The 22,315-nt window shown below is 39.5% G+C and overlaps 3 protein-coding genes across 5 annotated transcripts in view; all 3 read right to left on the bottom strand.

The window, feature by feature from the left end:
- The window catches only part of osbpl3b (oxysterol binding protein-like 3b), a 41,970-nt gene extending 30,846 nt beyond the window's left edge, over nucleotides 1-11,124 (bottom strand). For 2 of the 3 annotated variants that reach the window (XM_085177572.1, XM_085177574.1), the window contains exon 1: nucleotides 10,888-11,124. The gene's annotated coding sequence lies outside the window, so the exon portion shown is untranslated. The remainder of the gene's footprint in view (nucleotides 1-10,887) is intronic. The other variant, XM_085177575.1, reaches the window with a different exon arrangement.
- LOC146508159 (uncharacterized) lies at nucleotides 172-2,019 on the bottom strand. The gene is made up of 4 exons (XM_085177576.1): nucleotides 1,773-2,019; nucleotides 1,380-1,631; nucleotides 715-804; nucleotides 172-544 (listed from the first exon to the last, which is right to left on the bottom strand). Exons 1-4 carry the CDS (start codon nucleotides 1,900-1,902, stop codon nucleotides 285-287), a joined length of 732 nt encoding a protein of 243 aa, XP_085033702.1. The 5' UTR covers nucleotides 1,903-2,019; the 3' UTR covers nucleotides 172-284.
- A 221-nt stretch (nucleotides 11,125-11,345) lies between the features above and the next one.
- Nucleotides 11,346-16,784, bottom strand: spmip4 (sperm microtubule inner protein 4). The gene is made up of 8 exons (XM_085178121.1): nucleotides 16,681-16,784; nucleotides 16,513-16,584; nucleotides 16,373-16,402; nucleotides 16,102-16,292; nucleotides 15,944-16,032; nucleotides 15,691-15,865; nucleotides 13,945-14,033; nucleotides 11,346-13,868 (listed from the first exon to the last, which is right to left on the bottom strand). Exons 1-8 carry the CDS (start codon nucleotides 16,782-16,784, stop codon nucleotides 12,981-12,983), a joined length of 1,638 nt encoding a protein of 545 aa, XP_085034247.1. The 3' UTR covers nucleotides 11,346-12,980.
- Nucleotides 16,785-22,315: the final 5,531 nt, after the last annotated feature.

The raw sequence follows: 22,315 nt of genomic DNA, 5'->3' as shown, positions 1-22,315 counted from the left end.
GTATGTTTTGTCATTAGTATAATATGAAATAAATTCTACTTGTGTCAAGTCGGGTGCCAATATTTGCTGTGTAGTAGAACAGAGACATTTTGTCATTATAAATGTTTATTTGAAAAATATAAATTCATTAACAAAAATATTTATCATAAATATATGAAATGTAACTATTTACAGAGAGACAGGAATAAAAAGGACCCAGCTTGGAGTGGAAGAGCCTCAGGGAGAAGGAGGAGAAAAATAAGAACATTGTTTCTGCCCTGGAGAGCTGCTGCCTCATCAGAAAACTACTGATCATTAGGGTCCAATGTTTCCAAATTTAACACAGCTGTGCTGTTTTCAAAAGCTAATTTATAAATTTGAAATTTCACGAATTCTCGTGTCTGAGGCGGCATGCTCTCCAGAACAGGAACAAGGCCGAGGAGGAAATGTTCTGTTGGAGACGGGCGTGGCCTCTTTAGGGACTCCAGGATGGCCAGCTCCACCGCCGATGGACCGTCCTGGGACCCGTCCCTCGCCCGCCTTCGAGCTGTCCTCCTCTGTGGGCCTGTAAAACACAGCACAAAACAACACAAAGTAATGAGAAGGCTGCTACTAGATTTTCATTTTCAAAATTGAAAAAAACATGATATAAACAGATTGGTTGTAGATATTTAGTAAAGGTGATCACAAGGGAATCCAAGCAAGTAAAAAGTTGTCAGTGCTTGATGTTCATACCTGTGGGTGCAGCAGCAGGAGCTGAGGGACCAGGGACTGGGGAGCCAGGAGAAGAGACAGGGGAGGACTCTGCTGCATGATTACTTGACTCTATGAAGACAATATTAAATGTTAACAGGTTGAAGACAATAGTCATAGAGAATATTATATTATTATATACTTATATACTTATTATTATATACAGTGGTCTCTCATTTATTGCAGCACATGAACAGTAGTCACAGTTCTCACAAGTTGATTCTCAAAGTGAAAACCTTTGTCGATTTTAAAACGTAAAAGTATCATGCCGCGCTGTTTCTCTGTCTGCAGCGCCACTTTTGTGCGCCTTTTTTGCTCCTGGTGCAGGTGTCTATTTCCGAATGAGGGTCATAGTTATGAGTGTTTTTGTGCTGTTTTTTTCTATTGGACGTGATGGTTATCAAAACCAAACATGATAAGTTTGGCAAGCGCAGGAGACACGACACGGAGGAGATTTGTCATTTGGGCTGCAGAATGCAATGCGCATTGTTGAAAGCTGTACGGTGCAATAAAAAAATCAGCGAAAAGGCGAGGCAGTGACGGATGAACAGCGGGACTACTGTATACTGTTTATTAATAAACAAAATATGTTCCTGTATGACAACACGCATAAATTAACTGCCTACATTAACTCAATGTAAACATACCTTCTGACTGACACTCCCCTGCTGCCTCTTCGGGCTGTCCCTGGTCCTCGGGGGAGAAGTTCTCCACGGTCCGCACCATATTACCGCTAGTCTCCCGCGGGGTGAGGAAGGGGTCCAGAAACCCCATGACCGCGAAGAACTTCCATTTTCTCCCCGATCCTGCTGCAGACCCACTCCTCTTCTCCTTCTCTGTCTTCTTCTCCTTATTATAAGTGTCCCTGAGGCTCTTCCACTTTCTCCTGCAGATGTCCTCTGAATAAACGCATTATCTTGTTAGCGGAAAGGTATTTGTACATCAGTGGGAAAATAGCGGGACAGTAGGCGGGCTTGCTAGCTTTTGCGCGGGTTAATCGGGTCAGTCTGAAAATTAAAAAGAAGAAGGAATGAACTTACCAGGTTGCCCGATCTCCTCACTTATGTGTCTCCAAGCTAGGTCCTTTTTATTCCTGTCTCGGTAGACGTAGTAGCTAGCATCATATAGCTCCGGGTGATTAGCCACGGCACTGATTAGCTTTTCCTCCATACTGAATGAAGAATGAAGGGCTTTGGCTGGATCTGCCCCTTTGACCTAGGTCAGAGCCACGTCACCAGGCTCCTGATTGGTTGTCGCGGCGCGATTTGACGCTGGAGTTCAGATTTTTCCAACTCGAGCGGTAGACGCGAAACGCGCGTATGCACAAAATGCAACACAAAAACTCACGCGCGTGGTTTTATTCGCGAGTCAAACGCGCCAGACTCGCTACACTGACGCGCGTTTCACGCGTTTTGGCGTTTTGGCGACGCAAATCTGCTTCCGAATTTTCGCGGGACCCACAATCGCGCGTCATCGCGCTTTTCCATTGACTTTACATGTAAACCTGACGCTCTATTCGCGTCCATCGCGTTCGGTGTGAACACACCGTAAAGGTTATAAACTGCCTCTGCAAACACAACACACCCAACATGATGTTGCAGTAGCTACTTTATCCTTGCAGTCCACCAGCTTTTTTTCCGGGAGCTTATCCCTCTCAGTTAAAAGCACTCTGAAAACAATACAAAATCTGGCAATAACTAGACACTTATTTATCTTTCTTCTAATTTTGTCCCTCTGACGATATAACTAAAGGCATACATCAAAATGTATTTCTATTATTCTCTTTTATGTATTTTCCTTAGAAAGATAGACCTTTATCTGATAGCTGACAAAGGAGGCACACTCATTTGTTGCATCTGAAACTTACCTCCTTAATAACAGTAATCATATTACAGCTGCACATTGCCCCACTGGGATGATGCCACTTAGGCTTTATTTTTTATTGAAACACAGATGAACAATGAGAGGAAATGAGAAACTGACATAAATGAAGCAAAAGTACTTTTACATCTACATTTTTCTTTGATTTGAATGATGTAATGTATCACAGATTTAAAAAGAAAAAAGCTTATAAAATCAATACACAGATTTAGTATAAAATTTTAAATTAACAGGATGTTGGCCCCTATTTTAGTCTTTCTGCTGAGAAAATAACCTGTTGCTGGCTTTAGTGTCATAGTTATGAAGCATATAAATAGTAATAATTATACAGGTCAGTTATATTGATAGGAATATTGACATTATTTCACAGATACCAATGCCATTATTGATTTTTCCTGTAGGTCTGATTCTGTATAGATTCCTTTATTGATTCATGAATAATTTTCTCTTTGGAACAAAAGAGGCCATCACTGGTTAACAGAAGCAATGCACAGTCTCAACACTATATAAAAGAGTAAAGAAGGCTAGCATGTAACTCATGGACAGACGCTTCACTTCTTTGAGTTTGGTGTCAAGTGCAAAACATATCATTGGTGAAACAAAGTCATAGGCTGGAAGGCAGGATTCAAAAGAAGCAAATGAACCAAAAGAATTTGGTTCTGATTAACAACTCGAAACTGTTCTTGATTGTCATCACAGTGCACATCATCTACCACTGAACTGAATAATCACACTTGCTAAAATTTCTGCTATTAACTTAAAATTCAAGGCATTAATATTCAACGTGAATATTCAAGCATTCCTTTAACCGTTGATGGTTATTTTTCAGAGAGATCAGCCCACTAGTACATTTGTTTACTTCACTGAATGAATCTCACTTCATGAGGTGGAGAACTCTCTTTATTCTCCAATCTGTGGTTTCTCACACATTTGAGTCTGCAATATTCATGAAATGATAACACATCATAAAGCTGTGCTTTCATAAGGAACTGCAGAAGAGAAAAAGCAAATAATTCAAATCTGAAAGACTATTTCAGAGATCGTGATGTTGAAAACTGCTTAGAGGTGCAGGCTGGGTTCTTCAATGGGATGCAATCAGAACAGAAGAGCAGAAGTGACAGCTCCTATCTCAGTTTTCCTATTCAAGTTGGAAGAATTATTTAGTGAGAGCATGAACAACTGCACAGAAAACAGAATATGAAATTTTAAAGTTTCTCTTATACACGTTACTTGTGTATCGTCCAATGGTGCAGGCATTAAGGTTGCACCACTGGGAACCATTAAATCACCATTAAATCCTTGCATGTCACTTTGCGTAGACTTTCTATCTTTAGAGGTGTTAGTGTGAGCAAAAGTTGACGTAACTGATGTGAAAGGGAATAGACACACACAGAGATTCCTTCTTTTGCGGCTTTGACCTTCTTATTCCCTGTCCTAATTCTAAAATCTTCTTCAAAAATTCTAATTCTAATCTCACTACTTTGATCTTCTTAGTTACTGCTGCTTTGCCAAAGTAATTTAAATTTCTTAAAATTTCTTAATTACTTTTACATCTTACTCTGTAACATCAGTGGCCACAGATGTCACAGCAAAAGAGCAGGCAGTCTGCTTGTTAGGTCTGATGTAATTAGCAATTTCAGGTCTAAATATGTCTTTAGTTGAAAATGGTACAGATTCTTTCAGAGCAAACAAAGTGAGCAGTGCAGCTGTTTGCCCAGATGCTACAGTCAAACAGCATTCAGGCATTAATGAAGAAGAGGATTTCAAATGCTGAACAGATTTAAGCTAGCTAGCATGTTTAATTCTAAAGCTAAGATATCAGGACTTAATTATGTCTAAAAAATGGTAATAACAATTTCTGCACTGTTCTGTCTTTGATTGAAATCTAAGATTAAAACTTAGATACCAGGAAGGTTTTGAAGGGATAGGAGGTTAAACTAATTGATATTATGATCTGTCACCCAGTGGCTAGCTATAGAGATATCATTAGGCTAAGATAAAGATAGCAGCACTGAACATTTGGTGGTGAAGTTTGTTTTCAATTAGAGCCCATCTTAAGTGTGAGTCGGTGAAGAGACAACAAGGGTAAACTGGAGCCAACAGTATTTTAAGTGTACATTATTATGACTTTTTAAACACTTAGTTTAAAAATGTGCTGCACAGGAATAGCGCTAATGGCTGGAGACGTATGAGGAAACACGACTGTTCATAATAAGGGACACAGCGATGCAGCTTTTTGAAAGAGTTTGAGCATAGATCTATGCTTGAGCCAGCATCGGATCGCTGATAGGTCATCACTATCTGAACTGTACCATGATGAAGATGATGATGCCTAGCAACAGGGCTACTCTGTTGCTTAGCAATGCGGAATAGAACCCCAAAATGAGACCAGCCCTCATTCAAATGACCTCAATCTCACTTGGGTCCCCAGCTCTGCTGCTCGTTTGGCCAGGTCTCTTTTGAAAAAAAAAAGAAGAAAATTAAAATCAATAAAACATTAAAATTGATAAATAAAGTATTACAAATACTCGGTCAACTTTAAAGTTTTAGATGAATGATTGTCAAGAACACACTCAATTCCTCAGTTTATCAGTAAGAGGAAAGACTGTGACGTTTAGGTTCAGTAATTAATCACCTTACTTATGTGATCTATCTCTTCCCAAGAGACTTAATCAGTGTAAATGTGAAAAGGGCGAAAGCAGTCCTTCTTAAATTGTCTGCAGATCAAGAGCTCTACAGAACTTTAGATTTGTTTTATTTATTCATATATTGCCTGATTATTCTCAGTATCCCAGGTTATCATGGGAACACACTAGTTCATCCCAATATAATGATATTATTCATTCTCACAGCTCTTGACTCTCCAACATGGCAATGTTTGCCTGCCCACGTCTCCCTGTGTGTGAGCCACACCCTTTCCTGAAAGAGGCACGCATACAGTCACGCCTGCTCCTGATCTGCTTTAAGGAGTCGTGGTGAAAGGTTGCCAAGGCCACAGGGAGCTGCTCCAAAAAAAGGGATCACGGTGCTGAGCTTAAAGTGCCTCTCCACTATCTGCAGTATTACATTTTCAGGAGTATGAAGCAGAAGTGTGAAGCTGTCACTGCTCATCACCCTAAGAGGAAAGCTTTGTAGAGCTATTTTCATGCTAGAAACACAGCCGCCTTTCTCATTCATGCCTAAAACTGCCTGACACGTCACAGGCTCTGTGTCACACTCTCAAAACTACTACACCGCATCCTGTTAATCAGTTATAACCTCGGTGCACCACCTACGCTTCAACATCCCCGTAACTCCCTCACTGTCTCTTTCTCTTGTCAGCTCTGAGGGTGACAGAGGTCCTTTCCTTTGTTGTACTCTCAGTGTGAGGGAGCCAGACAGCCTCATAACTCAGCACCAGCCTATTAGAATGCAGAATAGCTGCAGCTTGGTTCAACACTTGCTGATAAGAAAGGGGAAAAAACATAGATTGGCTGGATTTCCGGGCCCAGAGAGCTCTTTATGATGTATCATGTAGCAACTTGCTTGTCAGGTGATGCAGCTGTTGCTTCCCCAATTAAAGATAACAGTAGTTATGACTCTCATGGGGCCGAAAAACAGGTTTAATAAAGAGAAATCACAAAAAGCTAAATGAACATCTGCACTGCCACAAGCCACCTCTTAGACCTTGGAGTGACAATATATTTAGACATGGCATCGTCTTCCTTTACCTTCCATTTATGAACAGACAGAGACTAAGTGTCTGACTGAGAGGAGTTACCACATTTTGAGAGATTTACTTCATGCACGAACTACATCAGGACAGCACAGATGAGCTTGCAGCGTGAGTCCCTCCCTGATTTAGTAGCATATAAACTGTCACAGCACCAGAGGATGACTCAAACTGTGGCATCCCTGAAGTGACAAAAGAATGAGGAGCCAACACAAAGCAGCGCTGAGTTTTCTTCTCTGACAAGCTCGTGCTTTGTGGTTACTCTGCAGTCATCCTCTGGAAGACGTCAGTTGCAGTCAGTACTGCTAAAGTTGCGGAGAGATCAGATCTCACCTACAGGTTTCTGAAAATGCTCTACTTCAGCCATCGTCTTTTGACCTAATTTAGTGCCCAAATAAAGTTTTTTTTCCTCATATGATGTTTCTAATAGACACCTTAATATATTTCTTGCTTGATATTGCACACCAAATCATCTAAAAAGTTCACTTGACTAAAAAATGTGAACAGACTGCCAATTTCAGTACCGAATTAATTCAACCACTATCATATTTTGAAATCTGTCACATCACGCCAACAAGAATTCGAGTCACTCAAAACAGCACTGTGAGGCAGTACTTAGCCACAAAGCACAGCATACAGCTGGGCTGTATGTTTAGCTGGTTATGTTTACATCTGACAAGGACGCTACATGATGGGAGCTCTGATGAAGCTGGAACATCACTGCATGTCCAGGTCATAAGACAAGAGGCTGAAAAGTCCAAGCATCAAAGAATCCAAAATCAAAGAGTTGGATTCATCATTGTTTATGAAGATGGTTGATGAGAACCATCTCTGGAAGTTTATGGACTGACATGATATATATGGAGTGTTATGTTACTTATTTAAAATTCACAATATCCTGGTTTTTCAACCAGTGAGGCCAAAGCAACGAGAACTACAAATTAACAGAACTTTCATCTACAGTTGTGAAAATAAGCAGGGACAGATTCTTATGCACCAGCTCACCACTTTATTAGGTACATCTGTTCAACTGCAACTACTCAGATCACATGGCAGCAACTCTGTGTAATTAGGCACGTTGACACAAAGACATGACCTGAAGTTCAGAATGAGGAAGAAAGGTGATTTAAGTGACTTTGAATGGGGAGTGGTCTCAGAACAGAGCACTACCACCAAATACGCACACTAACCAGTCACTTTATTGGGTACATCTGTTGCAGCACTCGTTGACCATCACGTGGGAGCACATTTATGTGTGTAGATTTGGGGAAAAAGGGATTTATGTGACTTTGAATGGTTGTTGATGGCATAAAGGCTCATTGAGAATCATGCAAAAAAGAAAAACTACCCAGTGAGTGATAGTTATCTGTGTAAAAATGCTTTGATGATGCAGGAGATCAGTGATCAGATCTCTAAGTGCACACCATGTTCAGCCCTGAAGCAGACAGGCTACAGCAGAGGAATACCACAATGAGCTGCCAAGAACAGGAAACTAGGACTAGAATTTGCATTCCCTCAGTAATTAAAACTTATCAGACCAGGCAACACTGGAAAAAAAAACATTGTCTGGTCTGATGAGTCTAGATTTCCCTGTGAGAATTCGAATGGTAGGGTCAGAATTTGGGGTAAACATCATGAAAGCAGGGGTGAATCCTGCCTTGTCACAAAGCTCAGATCATCGAAAACAGATTTTTTGAACGTGACGATGAGTTCACTGTACTCAGATGGCCTTCGCCCACAAATCTGAAGCAACTGTGTGATGCTATCATGTCAATATGAATCCAAATCTCTAGGGGACTGTTGAACTAATGCCATGAGAATTAAGGCAGCTCAGGGGCCCAACCCTGTACTAGAAGGGTGTACCTAATAAAGTGGCAAGTGACTGTATAAAATGACACTGTCATGCTTTATTATGTAGGTATTTGTTGATATGATTTGAACTTGAAAAGCAGAAGTAACTGTTCTGTTACATAAAAACTGTCATTCTTAAAGACAGTATCGAATCAGTTTTAAATGCCACAGAAAGACCGCTATTATATGCAGGAGTTTGGAAAAAAACATGTTTTTTTACCCCTCACTGTGCTTTATTGGTTTTTATCAAAAAGTATCAACTAGTGCCGCCCTCGTTAAAATTTCATGCAGATATCTGGCAGTCTGTGAGGGAGTTATGAAACCAGCCTTTGAGCTTCTTTCAGTCTCTCCGATGCCTGGAGGAGGCTGAAGACAAGAGTAACAAGCTGCTATTAAAAAACTATATTACTAATTTGGACAAAAAGTAGATGGACAAATTGCTTAACAGCGGGAGTGATGATCTTATCCATCTATCCTGCTATCAAATTCAGGGTTGTGTTGGGGGGCTGGAGGCTATCTCAACTGTCATAAGGCAAGAGGAAAAGTCATCAGCCTGTTGCAGGGTTTATTATTTAGAACCCCCCCCCCCCCCCCCCAAAAAAAAACCCAAAAAAAACAAACAAAAAAACCCTGAAGTTGAATTTGAAAACTACAGAAACTACAGCTCAAAGGAGGAGCTTCTCTCATGCCGGCCCAAAACCACATGTATATTTTTAGATATGAAACCACATGAATTATTTATGTAGACCTACAGGCCCTGCAAAAATAGCAAAAACACCTGCCACATACTCACAACAGCTGCTTTGTTGACACTTTTTTTTGCATTGTTCACCTGCCAGTTAGCGGCTATTACAAATAAGTTTGGGTTTTTTTTGTAACGTACACCCTGAAGCCACAACTACTTCACACAGGTCACTGTATGAGCCAGTGTGCGAAAATGATAGCTCTATACATCCTCTGCTATCTGAATTCTGTTGATCATTGCAAGGAAATTACTGACTGGTAAATATCAATGTGCTGGCCTGACCGTCAGTGCTGTGCAATTTTCTGCAATATGATGTTACACTATAAACAACACAACAGCAGGTGACCTAAAAAACTGGAAACAGCCCATGCAATATAAAGACTCAGCACCAAAATGAATGAATTCTGTAGAATCTGACAGGTTATAGGCCCATTCAAACATTCAGTGAAATTACTGTGAGCTGGAGGTCACCTTATGAAATGCAGTGCTTTACTGCTAATACTAGCTATACCCATGAAATTAAATTAAGCACCACACCTATTATTTAGGATTTTCAAAACAAATATTCTACTGTACAAAATGTCCAGTTAAATAAAATAAATTTAGAAAATCCTCCTTAACCACATTTTCTTTTTGAAACTCTGCGATTATATGTGTTTTTCCCAGACAAAACAATTTTATTTTATTTCTCGCTGTTGCATTCCACAGATTCTATTGATTCTTCTCTCTCACAGTCTCTTTGTGTTTGACTGCAATCACTGACTTGGGCGTGATAGGAGCAAAAAACCTCAGGAGCTGCAGTAAAGACAGATGGGCCACCAAACAAACCATAGTCTCCAGTGAGCACTGCTGTGACAGAAAAATGAGAAGTAGTTTATACACTGAAACTTACCAAGCCCTCAGGAATTTAGTGTCACAACAATCAACATTGCCAATCTCTAAGAAAAAAATTAAAATAAAACTCAGTGTTCCACTGACTAACCTTGACTTTCTCCTTAACTGTGTACAAATCTGTGGCAGCGTGCACACTATCTACCTCCTTTGCTCCACCCCATGCCAGCGTGCATTTATGCTGAAATTCTGAGTGGCCTTCCCCATACATGTTTGAACAAACACAGTTCAAGCAACACTTGAAAAGCCTCCTCTGTTGCACTGTTTACACAGCACTCTAGAAAACTGAGCGTCCTTGTTTTAGCTGTAAAATTACTCTGTATATGAGCCACATAGATCTCTGACAAAACAGCTTTGAGTCACATTTTTTTTCACTGTGACGTTGTGCCATAAGTCACTCTTATTCAGCTGGATTTATGAATCCTGCTCGGGTGCACTGATAACTACCATAAATATTCAATATTACATGTGAAACAAAGCAAAATCCTCCATAATCCTGTTTGCTTTGGCCACTATCTGTTAAGCATGAGATGCTGAGCTCCAGCCATGATTGAATCTGAAAATGGATATCACACACACCTACATCCACTCAGCATGAGAGATACACACAGTCATAAAGGCACATTATTCACAGTCCTGGCTTATGACTTGTCGCCTGTGAAGCTAATGAGTTCTACTGCATATTAGGTTTATCATAGAAACAACAGACCATCTTTTATAACTTGTAGAAGACTCAAGAGTCTGGAGACCAAAGTGATCTATTGTTGTTTATATTGTCTCTTGTCCAGACCTTCACATAAATAAATAAATAAATAAAAAAAAACAGTTGCTTGTTAAACTATAGGACATAAATTTAAGGTTAAGCGCTTTTACATTTATCCAGTTTATCGATGGGTTGTTAAACTTTGATGACTCTGCTGAAGTGTTTCGAAGAACATGCGCCTGATTTTCGGCTGAAAGATCATAATCAATCAAATAACTTCCAGAGGGTTTGAGATTCATCATTGCATAAGAGAAAATTACAAGGCCAAAGAGTTTTTCTTGGACGAGAGAGAGAGAAAGAAAACACACTCACCTTGAGCTACAGATGGACACGATCGGTGAACAGATGTTTAACTACAGGAAAGGCCACAGCCGGAGAAGAGATAGTCAATTTAGAACCCCAACCAAACAGCCTGGCTACTCTACTATGACAAGTACACACATGCACCATCCAGCCGCGCTGAAAAGCATCAGTCTCTCCACCGCTGTACGGAGGAGGGAGATGAGAGGCGACAGACTGAAGCCAACTCCAATTAAACTGCAAAGCAAAGCTCGGCGTCAACTTAAAGGGGCGGCGTTTCTATCACTGACATGTTTCCGTGACGCATAGACGTGTAGAGGAGGTCCCCAAAGCGCAAGGACACACAGTGTAGAAGTTATCTTCATATTTTACATGGAGTCCTGTTAATTAATGCGTTATAGTGGATCTTAGAGGATATATATTTTATTTGACTTTTTTATTTTATTTTATTTGACTATTCACATTAGTAAATATCACAAAAATGGCCAAATAACTGTTATTAGAAGCGATAAATGAAGTTCAAACGACAAAAGTTAGCATATACCGCCACCTACTGGATACACTGCTGAATCACATCTGTGCTGTTAAAGTCAAAGCGTCTGCAAACAGATTAAAATGCAAAAATACAACAGTTGAGTAAACAGGTACTTTTTTCTATACCTCTAAGTCATTTTACGTGATTTAAGTATAGACTTTTTGCATAATTATGACAGCAGACAGAAACAGAACTCAACAAAAGCAATATAATTTTTATTTCCACCCCGTCGACAAACTGATATTGTCTCCATTATTAAACAGCAAAACTGTGCATGTCTACTTTGCTTTGTGAGCCATTATTCTTTTTCAGTGAAAGTCTGAATGAGACGCTGTTGTATCAGTGAAGGCTGCAGGCTTGCACCTCAAGGACATACTGTCATAAAAAAAAAATCATTTCACACAAGTCAGCCTGACTGCAACAGATTTTGTGCAAAAGAGCCTTTTTTTCCTTTCACAGTGGCACGCTGGAAGGTTACTGTGGCACCTATAATACACAGAGTTGGATTCCATAACACAGGCAGCACAATGCTTTGTGCTGCACTCTGTGTTACATTTGCTGGAAAAATCAGCCTCGTATTTTTCTCTCTCTCTCTGTAAAATTGGAAAGGTTACAGGGAAGACTAAAGTATTCATCTGTGCAGCATTATGAATCTGGTACAGCTGAATTGCTCCTGTGTGCACTGTGCAGGCTGGCTGAACTCACTGAAGTGAGCTTTGAAGGCTGTTGCTTTTATTTTACTTGATACAATTAGCTACAGCTTGTAAGAGACCAGTACTGTAAAATAAATCCTGAGCTCTAATGCAAATGAAATGTGTGTAAAGAGCAAATTAACAGTGCTTCCAACATGGATGAAACACTTACTGTGCTCACAGTAATATGTTTATTCTAATTAGCTTCAGTCTGAAAGAAAAACAAAAAACAAATTGCATTCAGAGAAACATTAAATGTGACTATAGTCGTATGAGGGATTGTACAAAATAGGCTGAATTCTTTATGGTCAGTCCATGAAAGTCCATTTTTAGTTGTGCCAAGAAATCTTTAATGTGGGTGTTATGTAACAATAACCTATATTGAAACCTGTAATAAATTGCTCTATAGGTGCAATAACGCTTCTGAAAAACTGTCCACTGCATCTTTGGTTATGAAAAGTCACACTTAAGTAATGTTAAATACATGCAGTCATTTAAATTTTAATACTAATTTACTTTCAGGATTCAGGTTATTAGAACTGCTATTGCTTTACTAAGATATTAAAATTATGTTTATAAGTCCATATGGGAGCTGCAGTGGTTAGTACTGTTGCCTCACAGCACAAAGGCCCTGGGTTTCAATCCACCAGCTGGACAGGGCCTTCCTGTGGGGAGTTTGTATGCTCTCCCCGTCCTCAGGCTTCCTCCCACAGTCCAAAAACGTGTATGTGATTAGGTTAGTTGGCTGTATGTGTAAATGTGAGAGTGGTAAACTGTCCAGGGTGTACCATGCCATTTCTCCTCTGACAGCTGGGAACAACTCTATCCATCCTTGCAATTCTGAATTGGGTAAGTGGGAAAAATGGCTGGATGGAAGGTCATCCATGGATGTAGTAGCAGTTAATCCCATAGAAGTTGTGTTTTTTCTCACAGACTACGTTGTCTCTAAGGTTCACAGCAGCATGAGTGATGGAGCTGTTGAACTTGCGATGAGCCTCTGACTTGCTGAATGAATGTTGAAGGTCTAATAGGGTCAGGGCTGCACCTGATTTACCCACAGTTCCAATGGAAGAACTGCCTGGCAGGACAGGAGAGCGTGACATGATGCACGGATTAGAGTTGCCATGTAGCCGCTCTCTGTCCTCTGCTCCTGGTAACAATTTGGGATGTGATTCCCTGCTCGTCTGGTCTTTGTCTTCAAGTAGTGGACTACAGCTGGGTACAACTTGAAAAAGTTTTTCGTTACTTAGCACATCCTTTACACAGATGCTTTCCTCTCTGTTGACTTCTATCTCTCCTTGGGGATGTAGGCGGTTGGACAGGTCCCAGAGTTGCTCTGTGTTTGTGATCTGGGCAGCGTTAGCCTCTTGGTTGCTCTGTGACGGGGATCCTTGCATGACATTGTCAAACTGGACTTTGCAGTTTTCCCTCTTTCTGCCCTTATGCGCAGAGCATTTGCACTGAGCTTGCTGCTTGCGTAAGACCTCCTGGGACAGCTCAGTCTGCTGTGCCTTTGTGGAGTTAGTGCTGCACTCTGATTGAGTATGACCCATTTGGTTCAGATCTGGTGCCTCATTACGCATAGCTGTGATCTCTTGTGGTTGGTTCACAGCAGGCGAGGCAGTGCTTTGGTTTAGAGTTGGAGATGTATTTTGGAGTTCAGCAGCAGTGGGACTGCAGCTGCTCCTCCTGACATTGCTCCCCAGTCTTTTTCTACATTCTTGCCTTGCTTTAGAAGGAACAAACACAGGATGCGACCTTTCTTGCTGCAGGGAAAATAATTAGACTTATTAGTGTTCTGGTCTGTTAATGCTACCGTATAATAAATGCAATGGCTTTTACCAGGTTTGACGTGTGTGAATTAATCCCAGCAAAGTTAGTCATTTTTTCCTTGAAATCATCTGTCATAAAAGGATTTGCTGGCCCTGATCCTTAAAACAAGATTTCACATTAATGTCAGATTTTGGATTACTGCACAAAATACAATATCAACTACAGAACGTTACACATTACACATGCAGATGCAGTGGGGTAATAATATACCATTAATACTCCCAAAAGACTTGAGAGAAAAAGTTTTAGCCGGGTGCTGCAAACCAAATGCACATCACTGATTGATCATCAGTAAGTGTGAGAAACTCTGCGAGTCCTGTCAATTTGCTGGTCTGGAGCATTCAGGTGTGTGTTTCTCAGTGAGAAAAGACATCAACAATGATCTTAGAGAAACAGGAAGATTGAACAAGTATGAAAGCCTCCTCTCTAAAAAGAACATGGCAACAAACCTTAGTTTTTCAAAGTTGTATCTGAACAAATCACAGGACTTCTGGAACAATGTCCTTTGGACACACAAGAATAAAGTGGAGCTGCTTGGCCATAATGTACAAAGCCACATTTGACAAACAACAAGAAATGCAAACATAGCATATCAGCAAAAACACATCAAACCACTTCCAGTGGTGGAAGGCTGCTGATTTGGACCTCAACCTAATTGAAATGCTGTGGCATGACATTAAGAGAGCTGTGTATAAACAAAATTTCAAAAATCTTAGATTAACTGATGCAACATTGTAAAGAAGACTTGGCCAAGAATCCTCTACAATGATGAGAGAGATAAAATCATAAAGAAATGATCACTTCAAGGTACTGTTGCTAAAAGGTGCTTGACCAGATACTGAATCACAGGGTGTACTTAGTTTTTCCCCTCATTGCTTCTGCATTTTGGCTTTTTTTTGTTTGTTAAATATGTAACAGCACAGTGTAATATTTCATGTGCTGTATGTGAATAATTTAGAACCTGCTAAATACAGGAAGATTTTTCATAAATTAAATTAAATTAAATTCAATTTTATTTATATAGCGCCAAATCACAACAGTTGCCTCAAGGTGCTTTATATTGTACAGTAGATCCTACAATAATAGATACAGAGAAAAATCCAACAATCATATGAGCCCCTATGAGCAAGCACTTTGGCAACAGTGGGAAGGAAAAACTCCCCTTTAACAGGAAGAAACCCCCAGCAGAACCAGGCTCAGGGAGGGGCGGCCATCTGCTGCGATTGGTTGGGGTGAGAGAAAGAAGACAGGATAAAGACATGCTGTGGAAGAGAGACAGATTAATAACAGGTACGATTCAATGCAGAGAGGTCTGTTAACACATAGTGAGTGAGAAAAGTGACTGGAAAGGAAAAACAGTGCATCATGGGAATCCCCCGACAGCCTACGTCTATTGCAGCATAACTAAGGGAGGATTCAGGGTCACCTGGTCCAGCCCTAACTAAATGCTTTAGCAAAAAGGAAAGTTTTAAGCCTAATCTTAAAAGTAGAGATAGTGTCTGTCTCCCGAATCCAAACTGGAAACTGGTTCCACAGAAGAGGGGCCTGAAAACTGAAGCCTCTCCCTCCCATTCTACTTTTAAATACTCTAGGAACAACAAGTAAGCCTGCAGTGTGAGAGCGAAGTGCTCTAATAGGGTGATATGGTACTACAAGGTCATTAAGATATGTCCTGATAGATAAAACTGATGGATTGAATCAAGACATACTTTCTGTTTAACAAGAATTTATTTTTTCAGTATTTTCACTTCTTACCTGTGTAGTGCATTTGGTAGGAAGTGACCCAAAGGGTCTTCTCCATGTTTTTCAGGATGTTGCTTGTCCTCTCCGATAGCGTCAAATCCCAGTCTCGAAGTTTCAGGTTGGGCAGCACCGTCTTTGGGGGAGTGGGGTAGAAAACCTGGCTCTCTCCCTTTGCTGGTTTTGCATGCTGGTGGAAGGAGGAAGACACTTTATGCTTCGATTAACGTCAGTGAAACTGTGAAGTCATTGATATTTCATCACTCACATCAAAAAAGCCATGTTCTCCTGTCCACATAACAGCCTTCTTCCTTGTTTTCAGTGGTGTTTCTAAGCTCTCAAGTCTATATGGAGCACCTAGGTGTGAAAAAGAAGCATCTTAAAGACCTAACCATTCTACCACTCCCTTTTATCAGAATATCCCACCTTTAGTTTTGCTTAGCAGAGTGATATCAGGTGCACTATTTGGGATACTGAGGTTGAGGAAAGATTGAGACGCAGCTCTGACTCCTGTATGTGGGTCATCTGGTGAGTGGAAGGATGGGAACATTGCAAAACGAGAGATGTGCGATGAATAGGGATGCTCTTTTGGGATGGCAATCTTTATCATTTTCTCCCTATGAAAGGCACAAAGACAAGAAAGGGTCGAATTATGTGCAAAAACAAATCAGTTTATCATTATGGAAAGAGTACTCACGCTATATTTATGTCTGTTGGTTTTGGTATTCTGGTAAAAAAAAAACAAAAAAACACCATCATTGTTATTATGTATCACCACAAACACAGGAAGAGGAAGTTTGTGATTATAACATTTATATAAAATCAGCAGCTACTTACAGTTGGTCATTAAGTCGAACATGACTTTTGTTTCTGCCATCACTGCTGTTACAGCGTTGATTGGTGATACTCCTGTGAAGGTGAAATAGTTATATAATTATACTACATTTGATATATTACATTATAAATTCTAAGACTGTCTCATAATGAAGCCCGCATCACACTCACCCAGGTATGGTTCCTCCATAACCGCAGGGATAATGTCTATTTAAATCAGCCTTGAATCCACTGGTGAGTGAAGGCTCCATGTGGCTGCTGAAGACCTGACTCATAATCAGTGAATGTGAAGGAAGGATAAAGCCCTAAAAAAACCCACTAGTATAGAAGGACAAAGAGGCGATGTTTGTAATTGCACACAAGTTTAGCTTGAGACACAGTACTTAACAAATTTATTAGACCATCTGTCATAAAAGCAAGAAAACACACATATTTTAGAAAAAAATGTAAAAGTTTTTTGTTTTTTACAAAAAATTATGTTGTTACTTATTAGGAAAATCTAATGTTTCACTTCTCTGGAAAGTCAGAAAGCATAGACAAGACAATTTAGCAAATAACTTATTATTTAATTGCATCTTTAGGCACTTTATTGCTAGTAGCTATCATTTGTTTCTATGTCTTTAGATGAATCCCCCCCCCCCCCCCCCCCCCGCAAAAAACAATCTACATCAGATGACCAGGATCTGCAAGTTATGTCCTTAAGCAAAAGGAAAAAATCCATGAAAGACCTGAGACAGGACCCGAGTGATGCATCTGGCCTTTCGGTTGATCTGTTTACTGTCCTAAAATGATCTCAGTGGAAGTGTGGCTGTCAAGAAGCCCTCCTTAAGGAAGGGAAACAATGAGAAGAAGGCTGAGGTATGGCAAATTCTACAATAACTCCCCTGAAAAAGTGGCAACAGGTCTTATGGAGTGATAATTTCCAGCCATCTGCAAACCATGGGACAAAAAGTAGCTAACATCCAAAGAAAGGCTTTGAATCTTAAAGAAGCCTGGACAGCTACTTAGAGAAATAAAAATATCATTGGATCTATTTCAGATTTTCATAGAAAAACATGAAGTGAGGGGCGGCCTAAGACTTTTGTGCAGTATTTTATATATACAGCGACTAATCTTCTAGAGTATACTTGCTGTTTAATCATTAATTAATATAAATTACTATTTTCGTAATATTAACTTACCTGGACAGTGGTATAAAGGAAGTCCAGAGAAGTTCCGAGTATTTGTCTGTGATAAACACATATGGGCAAATGTCTTGTTTCAGATAAAGGTGAACATTTTAAAGCCTTTTTTTGACTGAACAGGATGATCTCCTCTTTGCTTTTGACCAAAGAGGTGGGTTTGAATTCCTGGGACAGGCAGAGTGACAGTGTTACAAACAATAGGGTCAGAGTGAGCGACACCCAATCCAGCCCACTGTGTGTAGTACTGATGTCACTTAAAAGCAACTGTAAAACTAACCTAACTAAACACTGACTACTCTAAGACCGATATAATTTTTACAGTTCTTTAAACGTTATTGTTCAAGAATCAAGTCTCGGCTGATTTACTAATATTACTTACAATCACTGCTGAGAACGCCCATCATCCAGTTGTCGAGTGTGGATCTGATAATATTACGCATTCACAGCTCAGTGAATGGGTGCAAAGAAAATGAAGCTGGTTCTGACTAGCACACACCGACACCAGATACAAGCTGTGCGACTGGTGTTGGGTTGCAGGAGTCGTATTTCATTGTGTCCATTCCTGCACAACACAAGGACTGAAATAGATCCAGATTATGTGCATTAGTGAATGCCCCAAACTGTCTATCAAACTTACATTTGATGGACAGTGTTGGCATGCCAAAAAGTAACACGTATGGGGCGTCGTTTGTAAAGTGAAACATGCTGAAATCAACAGCAACATTTTTCCACATTTAGCTCAAAACCTTACAAAATATGATTTTTCCCGAGTCATTTTTTACAACATTTAGTAAAATATTTGAAACTTTTCATATTTAAAACACAATTTTAAATGTTAGATCTAAATGTCAAATGTTAAATCTAAATGTTATATATTAAATCTAAATGTTAAATGTTAAATCTAAATGTTACAGGAAACGAAATATTTAGTTTCCTGTTTTCACTTTCCATGTTTCACTTTACAAACTGCACCTCATAGTTTCTTGATTTTTTATTTTTTAAGTTCTATTGAGTGATAGTGCTTTGGAGAAAACCTCTAAAGTTCTTTCAAAATTTTTCTTTGGACATTGGCTGCTTTTTCACTTACTTTTAGTCCAGTCCTTGTACCTGATTGTTTTCAGAGGAATGTCTAATTGTTAATTAAGCCATTAAACACAGACCTATTCAGTCACTGAGGGGATTAACCAGTGTTATGTCTATACATAACAGACAACAGTATCTGAATCTCATGTCCTTAAGAAATAGGGAAAAAGATATCCAGCAAAGACTCAGGCAGGATCTGATTGATGCATTTGGCCCTTGATCCATCTACTGTTCACTGAAGTCTCATAAGGAATGGGCTCAGTGGAAGAGAGGCTGTCATTAAGCTTTCTTAAGGAAAGGCTCAGGTATGTCAGATTACACAAGAACTGCACAGAAAATTTGTGTCAACCAGTTTGATGGTTAGATGGATCAAGATTTGATTCAAGTTCAAATTGTCATCAATATGTACAGAGGAGATCAGGAGAGCGATACCACAGTGACTGTGTACAAAACACAGTGGAGCCTCCATCATGGTTTGGGGAAATATTTCAGGAAGTGTTGTTGGGGACTTGATGGAATTGATGGAATTATGAACACAGAAAAGTACAGACAGATTTTCATCCACTATGCAACAGCTTCTATTTTCAATATGACAATGATGCCAAACACACTGTTAATGCAATAAAAACATACCTGGATGGAATAACACACAATTAAACTGTGAGTCATGGATTGGCCTCCACAGCGCTCAGACCTCAACACTATTGAAGTAGTGTGGGATCATTTTGACAGAGAACAAAACAAAAAAGCAGCCAACATCCAAGAGGAGCTTTGAATGTCCTTCAAGAAGCCTGGGGAACTATTTCTGAAGACTTTAAAGAAATGACATGAAACTTTGCCTAAGAGAGTTCAGGCTGTGTTTGGATTATACCAAATATTGACTGTCAGCCTTGTTAGAATTGTACACACTGCTGTTTTACCATATACGTGGTATTCCCTTGTAAATTCCTGCACTTACTTCCTGTTAAAGAAATAAAGGTGATTGAAAAACTTTTATTCCTGCTGAGCCAGCTCTTTCATGTGTAATGATAGCAAATTGATATAATCCTTCAATTTTCCTTTTCACACTTTTCCCCAAAACAATTACATTCGTTTTTAATTTGAAAACAAGATTTATGATATTAAACCCCCTGAAAATGTTTCTTTATTATGTAACATAAAATATTTATGGCTAAATAAGTAACAACAAAACATAGGCATATTACATTTAAAGCTGCTGTGATATGCTCTGCCTTTATGCACAGTGACCAAAAGGCCACTACTACGGCATTAGATTCACATTCAGATGTTACTGGATCCAGATTTGCTTAATATGTGAAAATTATGGGAGAGACCTTTCCAGACCAGACCAGCTCTCAAATAAAACAACAAAAATGGTTTGAACCACTGCAAACGCTCTATTATTCATGCAGGGTCTTTTTTATGCCTAGTAGTAAGAAGTTTACTTCTTACTGCTTTCCAAGCAGCAAACCTTTTCCTTGTTTGTTAACTCACAAGACCCATTCTGCATTCTGCTTTTTAATTGGGATTCTCAAGAGACCTTGTCCAAAGTCTCAGCAAAACATGCAAGTCCTATCAAGCAGCATAAGCTAAGTCCAGTAACCAATTACCCTGCTCTGGCCCAGCAGAGCCGCCGCTCTCTCTCCGGATTATAGTTCCCGCTGCTGCATTATAAATGTGCAGCTGCAGTGCTTTCCCTAATATTAGGTTATTGTGCAGATGGAAGTTGACAGTTAGTGGATGATTTGCAACAACAACAGGAAACCAGCCTTATCTGTAGCTCTCATGCCAAGAACTTCAAACACATTGTGAAAAATTAGCTCACCACTTTCCAAAGGAAAATCATGTGACATTTGTTGATAAGATAAGAAAAGATAAGTGAAGCTAAAGACTGTCAGGTCTCATCAGCTTTGCTGTGCCAATTATGTTGTAGTAATATTGCTTTTAGCAATTTTATTAAGCTATCTTACCCTGCAAACACAGCACAATTAGACACAAACAAAATTCAGCTTCGGTGCAAACAGATAAGGTCTCAGAATTACAGCCAGAAAACTTAATAACATCTAACAAAGTTAAAAATGTTCAAAGTTAAAAGCGAGGTAGGCAATTCATTGTTAAAGTCTGCAACCAAGAAATGCCTTCATGAATGGAAACACAGAGATTGGTTTACAGCAAGATGCAAACCACTGTTTACACTCAGTAAAAGATTAGACTTTGCCAAAAACCAGATAAAGGAGGCTGCATTATTTGACAAATGAAACAAAGATTAAACTGTAGTAGAATAATGGGAGAAGAGAAGTATGGAGAAGGAAAGAAACAGCTAATGGTTTGACAAACATGGTGACATGTGCATATATGGCTCACTGGTGTTTATTGATGATGTGGCTGCTGATTAATTGAGAAGTGCACCATACTATATTCCCTGCTCAAACAACACTTCACGGTGGGAAATGGATAAGGACTTAAAATCAGATTTAGTGGTGTACAGAGGCAAAACGACAAAAAATAAATAAATAAAAATGTTACTTTCTAACTGCTGAAAAAAGAGAATGTGTTGATGGTTGAAAGACAGACACACACACACTGACTCTTGCACTGGTCTTCGGTGCCCAGTTACAAATCTGTCCTTGTCTTGTTGGTGGACTATAAGCTTTCTGAAAGGACTTATGAAGACATTCATGATGTTTCTTTCATGTGAGCTGAGGATGAAAGAATAAAAGATGAACCTGTGAACTCACACTTCAAAGCTCACAGCTCGGGAGAATTTTTCTTTAATTTCATGTTTCAGGAAACACACACACACACCTACACACACACACCTACACACACACACACACACACACACACACACACACACACACACACACACACACATACACACACACATTTCACAATCACAGAGCACAGTGTGTGGGCATGTGTGCGTGTGTGTGTGTGTGTGTGTGCGTGAGACTCCAAGGTAACATAGGTGCATTTGTCAGTACAATGAAAATTGTTTTAAATAAAATTACATCATTTTTTCCTCATTTGCATAGAGTTGCTTGGGGAAAAAATGTGGTAAATTAACAGATTTTATTTAAATGTTTTCATTTCATTCTCCAACTATTCAGTCACATTCTGTTAGCTGGGAGGCAAGTGCCCTTGAGTTATTCAGGGCTGTTCATGAAGCAAGTCAGAGATCTATCTATCTATCTATCTATCTATCTATCTATCTATCTATCTATCTATCTATCTATCTATCTATCTATCTATCTATCTATCTATCTATCTATCTATCTATCTATCTATCTATCTATCTATCTATCTATCACATTTAAAATACAATGTGCATGTTTACTTTGGCCATCTGTTCAAACAGCTTCATTATTTAAATGTACATTAAAAACAGCGTTTTGCCTGTAAATGTAACTGAAACATCACTGACTTTATGGTGAGCTGAGTGTCTCTGGTGGTATAGAATAAAGAGAGGCGCTAAAGACACTGCCCTGCAGTTGTCTTTTCTTTTTTCTTTTATTTATTGCTGGGGAGAATGTGGGCGC

This window comes from Neolamprologus multifasciatus, chromosome 11 (assembly GCF_963576455.1).
Source record: "Neolamprologus multifasciatus chromosome 11, fNeoMul1.2, whole genome shotgun sequence".
NCBI classification, from domain to species: Eukaryota; Metazoa; Chordata; class Actinopteri; order Cichliformes; family Cichlidae; genus Neolamprologus; species Neolamprologus multifasciatus.
This window is presented reverse-complemented; position numbering and strand designations above follow the sequence as displayed.

Coding starts and splice junctions, on each gene's coding strand:
- spmip4 (XM_085178121.1), bottom strand. CDS start 16,784: ATGAGTCAGGTCTTCAGCAGCCACATGGAGCCTTCACTCACCAGTGGA. Junction 16,293..16,372: donor CCAACAGACATAAATATAGC/GTGAGTACTCTT, acceptor TGCCTTTCATAG/GGAGAAAATGATAAAGATTG. Junction 14,034..15,690: donor CTACCAAATGCACTACACAG/GTAAGAAGTGAA, acceptor TCTTGTTTTAAG/GATCAGGGCCAGCAAATCCT.
- LOC146508159 (XM_085177576.1), bottom strand. CDS start 1,902: ATGGAGGAAAAGCTAATCAGTGCCGTGGCTAATCACCCGGAGCTATAT. Junction 805..1,379: donor AGGGGAGTGTCAGTCAGAAG/GTATGTTTACAT, acceptor TTGTCTTCATAG/AGTCAAGTAATCATGCAGCA. Junction 545..714: donor TCCTGCTGCTGCACCCACAG/GTATGAACATCA, acceptor TGTGTTTTACAG/GCCCACAGAGGAGGACAGCT.